The following is a 13,025-nucleotide window of genomic DNA, read 5'->3' as shown; positions in this document are numbered from 1 at the left end:
TTTATTGTTTTCTCTAAAGGGGTTCCTGAAGCACCAGAACAACCAATTATAAAGGATATTACTAAAGAATCTGCTGTGGTGGTTTGGAATAGGCCACGTGATGGCGGCAAGCCTATCATTAGATACATTGTGGAAAAGAAAGAAACCATGTCCAATCGCTGGTCTAGAGTATCCAAAGAGCCAATTTACCCAGACACTCAGTTCAAAGTGACTGATCTCCTTGAAGGCTGTGAATATGAATTCCGTGTTTCAGCAGAAAATGAAATAGGAATTGGTGATCCTAGTCCACCATCCAAGCCCATCTTTGCAAAGGATCCAATTGGTATATAAAACTTATATTCAACTTATTTATTTTTTTCCTTAGAAATAACATTTTATGATGTATTTGTCAGATTTATGATGACCATATTTTTAACTGTTTTTATTTAGTCAAACCAAGCCCACCCATTACTCCTGCAGCAGTGGACAAAACGAAATCTACAGTTGACTTAACTTGGCTACCTCCACGCCATGATGGAGGAGGCAAAATATTAGGTTATTTAGTGGAGTACCAGAAAATTGGTGACGAAGAGTGGAAGAAAGCTAATCAAACACCAGATTCCTGCCCTGACACTAATTTTAAGGTGACCGGTCTCACTGAAGGTGATACATACAAATTCCGTGTTACGGCAGTCAATCAAGCTGGCGAATCAGATCCGGCTTTTGTTCCTGATCTAGTTAAAGCAAAAGACAGGCTTGGTGAGTGTTTTAAAGGATTACCATGCGGATCATTCCACATTGAAAAGTGTTGCTATTAATCATATTGTCTGTGTTGGATTCTGTTTACTCAAAATCATTTTATTCCATTTACAGAGGCTCCTGAATTGTTTGTGGATGCTAACATGGCTCGAGCTGTAAACCTGAAAGCAGGAACCACTTTAACCCTCAGTGCAACTATAAAGGGAATGCCATTTCCAAAAGTCACATGGCAAAAGAATGACAAGGAAGTACCAATGAAAGCTGATATTGAGATTACTCCAGTTAGCAGCAAGCTTGAAATCCGTAATACTGTTAGAGGTGACAGTGGAAGTTATTCACTGACAGTTGAAAATGAAGCTGGAAGCAAGAGTGCTGTGTGTATAGTTTCTGTATTAGGTAATATTGCTGGAACATAAGGATTGTAGGAACAACCTGTTTTTAACTGAATCTTGATCTATTTGCCTTTTTTCCAGTAATTACAATATTAAGAATATGTTAATTATTTTCAGATAAACCTGGTCCACCACGTAATTTGAATATTAATGAAGTTAGAAAAGATTCATGCTATCTGACATGGAAGGAACCAGAAGACAATGGTGGTGCTGTTATCTCAAACTATGTAATTGAGAAACGAGATGTTGCAGCTCCTCAGTGGATCCCTATCTCATCCTCAACCAAAAAACACAGCATTATGGCTAAATACTTAATGGAAGGCATCCAGTATTTGTTCCGTGTGGCTGCTGAAAATCAATATGGTAGAAGTAGCTTTATTGAATCAACAAAACCTGTAAAGGCAGTTGATCCAATATGTAAGTTCTTACTCACTAATGTTAATAATTTCACTTATTCAAACTCAAGTTTGTACCCAGGACAGCTAAATTATCATGTTATTATCTTATTTTTATAGCTCCCCCTGGCCCACCTAAGAACTTACACCATGTTGATGTAGACAAGACAGAGGTGTCTCTTCTTTGGAATTACCCAGATCGTGATGGAGGTTCTGAAGTCACAGGATTTTTAGTTGAATACCAGGAAGAAGGAGCACAAGACTGGATTAAATTCAAAACTGTTAGCATACCAGAATGTGTAGTAACTGGTTTAGAACAAGGAAAGACATACAGGTTCCGTGTTAAAGCTCAAAATGCAGCTGGGCTTGGTCGTCCAGATACAACAGTGCCTATACTGTGCCAGGAGAAATTAGGTTTGTTATTTATATTGACTCATATTATTTGCAGTGTGTTTTCCATTGCTTTCAATCTGTACTTCATTAAACACTGATATTTTCATGAGATTCATTGGTTTATATATACTTTTGTTTTATAGTATCACCCTGGGTGGATATTGATGTAAAGTTGATCGAAGGTCTTGTTGTGAAGGTTGGCAGCACAGTCAAACTTCCTGCCCTCATGAGAGGTATTCCTCCTCCTTCAGTGAAGTGGGTCACTGACAATGCTGAGCTTAAATCAGAAGGCAATTACAAAATTGACACTGACAACAACTCAACGGTGCTTACAATTAAGGATTGTACCAGAAAACATACTGGTGAATATATACTTACTGTTTCCAATCCAGCTGGTAGCAAGACAGTGGCTTTACACTTAACAGTCTTGGATGTTCCTGGCCCTCCAGTTGGTCCAATCAATATCCTCGAAGTAACACCACAGCACATGGTTATCTCTTGGCGTCCACCTAAGGATGATGGTGGAAGTCCTGTCATGAATTATATTGTTGAAAAACGAGAAACTAAGAACGAAACCTGGAGTGTTGTTAGTTCTGGAACCACAAGCACTCAAGTTAAAATTCCACGTCTTCAGAAGGGATGTGAATACATTATGCGTGTTCGAGCAGAAAACAAAATTGGTATTGGTGAACCACTAGAGTCTAAACCAACTGTCGCCAAGTACATGTTTGACGTTCCAGGCCCACCTACTAAACCAATTGTTTATGATGTCACAGAAAATGCTGTAACAGTTTCTTGGGGTGTACCAAAGTACGATGGTGGTAGCCCAATTATTGGTTACATTATGGAACGCAGAGAAACAACTGGTAAATGGATACGGGTGAATAAGACACCAGTATTAGATCTAAAATTCAGAACTGTTGGACTTTATGAAGGAAATTTGTATGAATTCAGAATATTTGCTGAAAATATTGCTGGTCTAAGTAAACCATCACTAATTTCTGATCCAGTCTCACCAATGCGTCCTATCAGACCACCTGGACCACCAATCAATCCTAAACTGAAAGACAAGACTAGAGAAACTGTTGACTTAGTCTGGACAAAGCCCACCAAGGATGGAGGCAGCCCTATCTTAGGATATATTGTAGAATGTCAGAAAACGGATTCTACAAAGTGGGATAGAATTAATAAAGATGATTTAATCAAACAATGTGCTTTTAGAGTACCTGGTCTTATTGAAGGCAATGAATACAGATTCCGTATAAAGGCTGCCAACGTTGTTGGTGAAGGTGAGCCAAGAGAACTACCAGAATCTGTAATTACAAAGGACATTCTTCATCCTCCAGAGCTAGAACTTGATATTACTTGTCGTGATCTGGTCACAGTTCGTGTGGGACAAACTATTACCATAACTGGGCGTGTTAAAGGCAGACCGGATCCAGATATTACATGGTCAAAAGATGGTAGGGTACTTCCTGCTGAGAAACGTATAGAGATAAATAATGACTACCCTGTTATACAGCTCTTGGTTAAAGAAGCAACCAGAGCTGACCATGGTAAATACAGTGTTGTCGCTAAAAATAGTAGTGGACAAGCTCAAGCTGCTGTTACTGCCAATGTCCTTGATAGACCTGGCCCTTGTAAGAATATCAAAGTAAGCTATGTCACTAAAGATTCCTGTGTGCTTGCCTGGGAAAATCCAGAAGACAACGGAGGCTCAGAAATTACTAACTACATCGCAGAAAATCGGCATCCCAGCCAGAGAGGATGGTCTGTGATCTCATCTGATTTGACTAAGCGTGTGGTCAAGATTCACATTACACCAAATCATGAGTACTTCTTCCGTGTGTGTGCAGAAAATAAAGTTGGACTAGGTCCAACTATTGAAACCAAAACACCAATCTTAGCTATTGATCCTATTGAAAAGCCTGGAGAACCTGAAAATCTTCATGTTGCTGACATAGGAAAGACATTTGTTCTGCTTAAATGGAGGAGACCCGATTATGATGGTGGTAGTCCTAACCTGTCTTATCATGTTGAAAGAAAGTTAAAGGACTCAGATGAATGGGAAAGATTACACAAAGGAAGTATTAAAGAGATTAGTTTCATGGCTGACAGATGTACTGAAAACCAGAGCTACCAGTTTAGAGTTCAAACTAAGAATGAAGGTGGCGAAAGCAACTGGGTGAAGACAGATTATATTATTGTTAAGCAAGAAATTCAAAAACCAGTCTTGGATCTAAAGCTAACTGGAATACTAACTGTAAAAGCAGGTGAAACCATCAGAATTGAGGCTAGTCTCAGAGGCAAACCTCAACCTGAAGTTGTTTGGGTAAAGGACAAAGATGCAATTGATCTTAGCAGATCACCTCGAGCTAAGATTGAAACAACTGCTGATGCATCCAGATTTATCTTAACTAAATCTAAACGTGATGACAGTGGCAAATATGTAATCACTGCAACTAATTCAGCTGGCAGCTTTACAGCTTATGCTACCGTGAATGTTTTGGATGTCCCAAGTGAAGTTAGAAACCTAAAGGTCTCTGGCATTGCAAGTGATAGGTGTGGAGTCAGCTGGGACCCACCAGCAGATGATGGTGGTTGTGAAATTCAAAACTATATTCTAGAGAAATGTGAAAGTAAGAGAATGGTCTGGTCCATATATTCCACTTCTTTAATTAATGATTATGCAAATGTCACTCGTCTTATTGAAGGAAATGAATATATCTTCAGAGTACGAGCAGAAAACAAAATAGGTACAGGTCCACCATCAGAAACTAAGCCAATTGTAGCTAAGACACAGTTTAATAGACCTGGCCCTCCAGATGCACCAGAGATTACTAAAGTTAGCAAGGAAGAAATGACTGTCGTATGGAATGCACCAGAAGATGATGGTGGAAAATCAATCACAGGATATATATTGGAGAAGAAAGAGAAACGATCTATTAGATGGGTAGCAGTCAACAAGAGTCCAATCCCAGAGAGACGGATGAAGGTTACAAATCTGATTCCTGAACATGAATACCAGTTCCGTGTCAAAGCTGAAAATGAAGTTGGATTAGGAGACCCAAGTTTACCTTCAAGACCAGTAATATCAAAGGATCCTATGGGTATTTCATTTTTAACATTTTGTGAATTTTCTAAATGGAAATATTTTAGTTTTTTTTCACCCTTTTAATTTGCTGTCACACCACATTCTCCTAACTCATTTCCTATTTTTCTGTGCACAGAACCTCCTGGTCCTCCAAGTGGTCTAAAGGTGATTGACAGTACAAAGACGTCAATTTCTCTTGGCTGGACAAAGCCAGTGTATGATGGTGGCGCTCCTATCATTGGTTATGTTGTTGAAATGAGGCCAAAAGGTGTCAGTGAATCTCCTGAAGAAGGATGGAAGCGATGTAATGTTACAGCTCAGCTTGTTCTTACTCAATATACTATGACCAGTCTTGATGAGAAACAGGAATATGAATTTAGGGTTTCTGCACAGAACCAGGTTGGAATTGGTCGCCCTGCTGAACTGAAAGAAGCAGTATCCCCAAAGGAGATGTTAGGTATGCACTGCATTTTGCCTTTTTGCCCTTTGTGATGCAAGTAAAACATTGTGTTTAAATGTGGTAATATTTCTTTAAGACAAAATAATTTCTTTTACAAAATGAATCTTTTTCAGAACAACCAGAGATTGACTTAGATGCAAGCCTGAGAAAGCTTGTAACCGTACGAGCAGGATGTCCTATCAGGTTGTTTGCCACTATCAGAGGCCGACCCGCACCTAAAGTTACCTGGAGGAGAATGGGAATAGACAATGTTGTCAGAAAGGGTCAAGTTGACCTAATTGACACAATGGCTTTCCTCGTCATTCCTGATAGTACTCGTGATGATTCTGGCAAATATTCGCTGACACTGGTAAACGCAGCCGGTGAAAAGGCAGTGTTTGTGAATGTTAAAGTTCTGGGTGAGTATTATTCCTTTTTCTTGTTTTAGATGGTTCCTGATCTGAATTGATCATTAACTGTTTTAATTTTCATCAATATGTTTTTTTTCACTTCCAGACACACCTGGGCCTGTCTCAGACATTGAAGTTTCAGATGTTACAAAAGTGGCATGTCACCTGTCTTGGTCACCACCTGAAAATGATGGTGGTAGTCAAGTGACTCACTATATCTTGGAGAAGCGAGAAGCAGACAGAAAGACCTGGGGTACAGTGATACAAGATTTAAAGAAAACTAGTTTCAGAGTGACCGGTCTAGTACCTGGAAGTGAATACTTCTTCAGAGTGACTGCTGTCAATCAATATGGTGCTGGGGTTCCAAAAGACATTGCCAAACCAATTTTGGCAAGAGATCCAATCAGTGAGTAGTTTATTTTTGCATTCTTCCTATAAAACTAAGAAAAAAGAGCTGTATTGGCCAAATGGCCTTTTCTCACCACTAGCCTTATTTTCCAGATGTTATTTGATATCAGTTAGTTTCAAAATAACAGTTTGCAATTTGATTTTTAGGTGAACCAGATCCACCCAAGAAATTGGATGTCATTGATATGACGAAAAATACTGCTTCACTGACATGGTTACCACCTATTAGGGATGGAGGTGCTAAAATTGACGGTTATGTTATTGAATACCAGGAAGAAGGCCAATCTGAGAAACAGTGGACGCAATATTCTACAGTCAAGGACCTGGCCATTGTTGTAACAGGCCTTAAGGAAGGAACTAAATACAAATTCAGAGTTGCAGCTAGAAATGTTGTAGGGGTCAGCTTGCCCAGGGAAACTGAAGGAGTTTTTGAAATTAAAGAACAGCTGAGTAAGTAAACACTAAATGATTTCTTATGAATAAAGTGCCAAAATTGAAACAAACTTTAAAAAAAAACATTGTGGGGGAGACTTTCAGTTTGGGCACTGAACGGGCGTGATATCAGCAATGTGCCCACAATGCTGCTCAATGTGGCAGTCGGGAGGCTTGAACAACTTTCAGGTTAGTTCCTTATTAATATTAGTGAGTCAATGAGCTGTAAGTGCCAAATGGCACCTGCTGCAGCTCTCCAGTTTCCCAGGATGGAAAATCATCCGTTGTGGCACTCAGTCCCCTGGCAGGTAAAGCCTGTCAGGGGGAGAGATCAGATTCCAGGTGACCGTAAGAACAGGCCAGCAGCAGGCCAAAAGAATTCTGTGGTGTCTGGAGGAGAACGCCTGTATTTTCTGGCCCCACCTTTTTGGAGAGGCCTCCAGCGGTCCCTTTAAGGATCGCTGATTAGGACTGTCAGGACCTGGAGAAATTAGACTGGCAGGTGCCGAGCATGCTGCACCCATTTCTCTTTGAAAATTGTAATTGGGGTCCTACTACAGGAGTAGGACCCCAATTTGCATAACTAAACAGCCTCCTGTCTGATTTGAGCAGGGCGTAGAGCTTCCATTTAACGTCCCGCCTGAAAGTTGATTCTGCTGGGCAAATGGACGCACAAGGTCCCCACCAGACTTTCAATTACTGGTCATCTGTTTTTCAGGCGTGAAACAGGCAAGTGGTAGTTGAAATTCTCCCCCTGTGACTTTTTCAAGATATTTTCAAATTTTAAAAATAAGGGTTTGTATTTAGATAGTGCTTTATCACATCTCTTAGAGACAATTCAAGTGCTTCACATAAAATGAATTACTTTGACATGCAACATCTACAGTTTTGTAGGCAAGCACGGTAGGCATTTTACACCCAGCAAGGTCTCATAAACAATGAGATGAATAATACCATGAAATTTTGAAATTGACACCTGAACAGGGCCTTAGTTTAACATCTTTTAGAAAAAAAATGGCACCTCCAACAATGCAGCACTCCCATAGTACTGTACTGAAGTGGCAGCCTAGATTATATGTTCAAGTCCTCGAGCAGAGCTTGAACCCATAACCTTCTTACATAGAAGCAAGAGTTTACCAACAGAGCTGAGCTGGCATTTGGTAATTGTAGAAACATTGTGTAATAGGAGAAAGTGTAAATAATAATTGTTAAGTAATTTAAGATGCTGACAGAATAGGACTGATTTCCTGAGTATGTGCTGCTGGCGGGGAGTCTTGCCAGCTGGTTGTAATTATTGGGAGATTGGGAAGCTCCCTGCTAGCAGTGCATACTTGGAAAATTGGCACTGAAATGTATTAAGGGAGCATATAAATTTTAACAAAGGCTCACTCTCCTGCATTAAGATTGAATTAATGTCATGTTTTTCTTATAGTGGCACCAAAGATTATCATGCCTGAATTCATAACTATCAAAGCTGGGCAGAAGCTTAGAGTTGAGGCTCATGTAACTGGCAAGCCTGCACCAATTTGCAAATGGATGAAGGGTGAAGAAGATATTGTTCCATCTAGCCATCTAGTTGTGCACAAGTCAAAGAACACTTCTATACTCATCATCAAAGATGTTACCAGAAAAGATAGTGCCTATTACAACCTTTCTGCAGAAAATAGCTCTGGCACCACCTCGCAGAAAATTCGTGTGGTGATAATGGGTTCGTATACTTGTTACTTTGACTAGTGCTATGAATTTGCATGAACTGGAGCTGAGTAAATAGTTTCATATTAATTGTATTCTACAAAAGCAGCATTATTTCATCATTTCCTTATCGATGGTTAATGTCTTTCAGATATCCCTGGACCACCACAACCACCATTTGACATTTCAGAAATTGATGCTGATGCATGCAGCCTTAATTGGCATATTCCATTTGAAGACGGTGGCAGCAAGATAACAAACTATGTAGTTGAGAAGTGCGATTTAAGCCGTGGTGACTGGGTTACTGTTGTGTCATCTGTAACAAAAACAAACTGTAGAATTGGAAAACTTATCCCTGGGCAAGAGCACATGTTCCGTGTACGTGCAGAAAATAGATTTGGCATTTCAGAACCTCTCACCTCTGAAAGAATGATTGCTAAATATCAATTTGGTAAGCTATGACAAAGTATTTAGGTTACGCATTTTTCTCAAGACACAAAATCTTGCTTGAGAGCTGACTATAGTTAACTTTTATTTTTGTCCACAGATGTTCCAAGTGAACCAAGGAATGCACATGTCACAAAGGTTAACAAAGACTGCATATTTGTAGCATGGGATAGACCAGAAAGTGATGGCGGCAGTCCCATCAGTGGATATATTATTGAACGTAAAGAGAGAAACAGTCTTCTTTGGGTAAAGGCAAATGACATATCTGTTCGTACCACTGAGTATCCATGTTCAGGTCTGATTGAAGGGCTAGAATATACTTTCAGAATTAGTGCACTGAACAGAGCTGGATCTAGCAAGCCTAGTAAACCAACTGAGTTTGTAACAGCTAGGACACCTGTTGGTAAGTAGCCAAAAAAAAATTGAAAATAATTATAAAATTAACTTTATAAGATATCTTAAATTCTTTGGATAGTTTTTGTTTGTAAAATTAGAAATATGTACCCATATTTTACAACAGATCCACCAGGCAAACCTGAAGCCATTGATGTCACGAATAGCACTGTTTCTCTCGTCTGGGCAAGACCCAAACATGATGGTGGGAGCAAACTAATTGGCTATTTCGTTGAAGCCTGTAAATTACCTGGTGATAAGTGGATACGGTGCAACACCCACAGCCAAAATGTACCTCATGAAGAATTTACTGTTACCAATCTTGAAGAAGGTGCCGAGTATCAATTCAGGATCATTGCAAAGACTGCAGTTAATATGAGCAAGCCATCTGAACCTTCAGACCCAGTGACCATCCTGGCAGAACATGGTACTAATTAATGTCACTTTATTGAATTACTTCTTACCTGATTCTCATTTTTCTGACATTGCAATATCATAAGGCATGATGATAAATTTAGTGTATTAACTTATAGAAGAAAAATTATTCACATTATAATGCTTTGTTCAATTTACAGTTCCACCAAAAATTGATTTGGGTGTGGCCATGAAGTCTCTTATTATTGTAAAGGCTGGATCGAATGTTTGTCTAGAGGCTAATGTCTTTGGAAAACCTTTTCCAAAGATCACATGGAAGAAAGATGGCAAGATAGTAATGCCTGCTGAAGGCATTAAGATAGCCAGAACAAGAAATCTGTGCACACTTGAATTATATAGTGTCCAAAGGAAAGAAACTGGAGAATACACTATTGTTGCAGAGAACCCAAGTGGATCCAAATCAGCTAATGTAAAACTTAAAGTACTAGGTAAAAAGATTTTAAAATGCTTCATAAAATATATGTGTGAACCTACTGTTAATTGTGCAACGACTTCATAAAATGTGTTTGTGAATGTGCATCCATATGTTTAATGGCTTCATAAGACATGAATGTATTTTCTTGAGAACCTAATGCAAAAAAGGTGAAAGTCAGATTTTAAAGCAAATGGACTGGTTTCATTTTAAAATTAAAAATATAACGTTTCTAAAATATTAATGCATCCTTATTTTCTGTTTCTTGTCAGATAAACCTGGTCCACCAGCTTCTATCAGAATTAACAATATTTACACAGATCGTGTTACTCTGAATTGGGAACCTCCTCTTGAGGATGGAGGTGCTGAGATTACTAACTACATTGTAGATAAACGTGAGACAAGCCGTCCTAATTGGGCTCAAGTTACTGCCAATGTACAGCTTACAAAGTGTGGTGTAGAAAAGCTTATAGAAGGGCATGAATACCAGTTCCGCGTCAGTGCTGAAAACAAATATGGTGTTGGTGACCCAATCATGACCAGTCCAGTTGTTGCTAAGAATCCTTATGGTAAGTAAAACACTGATTTAGTTCTGTAGCTATTTTTGATTTTAATTGATTGTTAAACAGACAAAAGATATTTAACGCTTACTTTGTATTCTTTACAGATGTACCTGGGCCATGTGATCCTCCAATAATTAGCAACATCACAAAAGATCACATGACTGTTAGCTGGAAGGCCCCATCAGATGATGGTGGCTCTCCAGTGACTGGATATTTACTGGAGAAACGTGAGACAAAGGCTGTTAGTTGGTCAAAAGTCAACAGGAAGCCAGTATTGGAAAGAACAGTTAAAGCTACAGGACTTCAGGAAGGCACTGAGTATGAGTACCGAGTTATTGCTTTGAATAAAGCTGGGCCAGGCAAACCTAGTGAATCTTCAAAAGCAGCAATTGCCCTTGATCCTCAATGTAAGCAGATATGAATATATATGCATATATTCTACTATATTTCAGTCTCTTTTTTTAAAAACTTTTTTTCATACAAATTATTTTTTTCCATTCAGATCCTCCAGGACCACCTGCCTTCCCAAAAGTAGTTGATACAACTCGCAGTACTATCAGCTTGTCTTGGAGTAAACCAGCATATGATGGTGGCAGTCCAATCTTGGGATATCTAGTTGAAGTTAAGCGTGCAGATGCTGAAAACTGGATAAAATGCAATGTACCAAAGAATCTTCATGACACACACTATACTGTTACAGGACTATTTGAAGGCACTGAATATCAGTTCCGTGTAAGCGCAGTGAACAAAATAGGCTACAGTGATCCAAGTGAAGTGCCTGATATACATACTGCCAAGGATATTTTGAGTAAGTTTTCATTACTTGGATGAAGCAAACTAAATATTGTCACTAAAACATTATTCTAATAGTACTCAGCAGGTCAGGCAGCATCCTTTGGAGAGAGAAACAGAGTTAATGCATCAACCTAAAACATTAACTCTGTTTCTCCTCCACAGATGCTGCCTGACCTGCTGAGTGTTTCCAGCATTTCCACAGTATTTTGCTTTTGTTTTTATTCTAATACCAGTGGTTCTCCCATGATATAGTTTGGAGTGTGAGTCATGGTGTTTCATATGTGTTTTATGTACTGAACTGATGTTGCTGCTTTGTTTCACATCAAGATCTCACAGTTGTTTCTCAAGAGCTCCACTTATCCATGGGAACTGGGTGCACTTGGGGTTGGCTTGAGACCCGCAAGGCTGAGCCCATTCTGATTCCATTTGTATTGCTTGTGGAGTGTTTTGTACTTTTTGCACAAGTATTAGGGGGCTGGGGAGACAACCACTGCTATAATTCCTGTACTTGCTTCGTAGGCAGGGTCAGTTGTGAGATTTGGGGCCCCCTGGAGGAACTGCTCAATGTTGTCTCTGTTACTCTGCCATTTTCTCTCTTTTTTTTCCTCACTCTTGTCAGTCTCACACTTTCTATTATTCTCTTCCTCTGTCAGAGTTATTCTTCACCTTTATTTCTGGCCCTAATATTGCATTGTGGTATACTAATATACAAAAGCTTAATGTATTTTTCTGAAGTTGCTCTCTCCATTTTTAAATGCTTCATTATCCCATTTTAAATAAATGGGTTAATGCCTGTGCTAAAACAGTAAAGAGGGGAATTTCAGACAAACATTTAAAATGTTCATAGTCTAGTATCGGACAGTGTAATTTCAGAGTCTCTGTACTTTCCCTTTTTTAAAATGTCCCTGGGTTTCTATTACTGCCCCCTTTCACTCTGTGTTTCTTTGTTAATATCTATCTCTCTCTCTCTCTCTCTCTCTTTTTCTTTGTTGCTCTGTTCCTGGGACCAGAGCTGCTGCACTATGGAGAGCCATGAGAAGGGGAGCATGTGAAACTGCCAGAACCATTCCTGAACAGAGATCATGGGGAGCGAACGGGGGAGTCTAGAGCAGCCGGAACTAGCACCAGACATGCATGCCCATGGTGTGCTGTAAATGTGCATGCATTGTTCAAACTAACCCTTAGGAAAGTGGCCTAGGTTGGGCAGTGCCATGATGTATAGAGGTGTGGTGCCATTTTCTAATGGGGGAAGGTGTGTACAGAATCAGATTACTGCTTTGTAATGGGAATGGGGAGATGTTGAAGTGATTGTAATGTGGGATGGCAATTTTATGGGTAAGTTTATGATTGTTTTTGTGCAATATTGTTTTTTTTTATTTAGTTATGTGATAAAGATTTTAGAGGTATGTAATCCAGTGGGTGAAGCAATTTTTTGATGGAATGTGGATTGGCATTTTTGTGACTGAACCAAATTACACCATAGAGGTGGCCTAGAACTTTATTGGTTCCTGTGACATGGTTCTGGGATCTGATTGAACAGACAGACTGTCAACGTTCTCTGGGATATAACTGGTTGGTAAGTGGCCT

At 39.4% G+C, this 13,025-nt stretch overlaps 1 protein-coding gene across 16 annotated transcripts in view; it reads left to right on the top strand.

The window, feature by feature from the left end:
• ttn.2 (titin, tandem duplicate 2) overlaps nucleotides 1-13,025 on the top strand; it is a 373,025-nt gene that overhangs the window by 290,756 nt on the left and 69,244 nt on the right. For all 16 annotated transcript variants that reach the window (XM_067987638.1, XM_067987650.1, XM_067987647.1 and 13 more), the window contains 18 exons: nucleotides 20-322; nucleotides 430-738; nucleotides 853-1,134; nucleotides 1,248-1,547; nucleotides 1,646-1,939; nucleotides 2,062-5,028; nucleotides 5,149-5,469; nucleotides 5,586-5,870; nucleotides 5,968-6,267; nucleotides 6,417-6,719; nucleotides 8,134-8,409; nucleotides 8,545-8,844; nucleotides 8,941-9,243; nucleotides 9,361-9,660; nucleotides 9,809-10,096; nucleotides 10,353-10,649; nucleotides 10,748-11,050; nucleotides 11,146-11,451. In XM_067987638.1, the coding sequence (XP_067843739.1) occupies nucleotides 20-322; nucleotides 430-738; nucleotides 853-1,134; nucleotides 1,248-1,547; nucleotides 1,646-1,939; nucleotides 2,062-5,028; nucleotides 5,149-5,469; nucleotides 5,586-5,870; nucleotides 5,968-6,267; nucleotides 6,417-6,719; nucleotides 8,134-8,409; nucleotides 8,545-8,844; nucleotides 8,941-9,243; nucleotides 9,361-9,660; nucleotides 9,809-10,096; nucleotides 10,353-10,649; nucleotides 10,748-11,050; nucleotides 11,146-11,451 (8,037 nt within the window). The remainder of the gene's footprint in view (nucleotides 1-19; nucleotides 323-429; nucleotides 739-852; nucleotides 1,135-1,247; nucleotides 1,548-1,645; nucleotides 1,940-2,061; nucleotides 5,029-5,148; nucleotides 5,470-5,585; nucleotides 5,871-5,967; nucleotides 6,268-6,416; nucleotides 6,720-8,133; nucleotides 8,410-8,544; nucleotides 8,845-8,940; nucleotides 9,244-9,360; nucleotides 9,661-9,808; nucleotides 10,097-10,352; nucleotides 10,650-10,747; nucleotides 11,051-11,145; nucleotides 11,452-13,025) is intronic.

The sequence above is a fragment of the Heptranchias perlo genome, chromosome 7 (assembly GCF_035084215.1).
Source record: "Heptranchias perlo isolate sHepPer1 chromosome 7, sHepPer1.hap1, whole genome shotgun sequence".
Classification (NCBI taxonomy): Eukaryota; Metazoa; Chordata; class Chondrichthyes; order Hexanchiformes; family Hexanchidae; genus Heptranchias; species Heptranchias perlo.
This window is presented reverse-complemented; position numbering and strand designations above follow the sequence as displayed.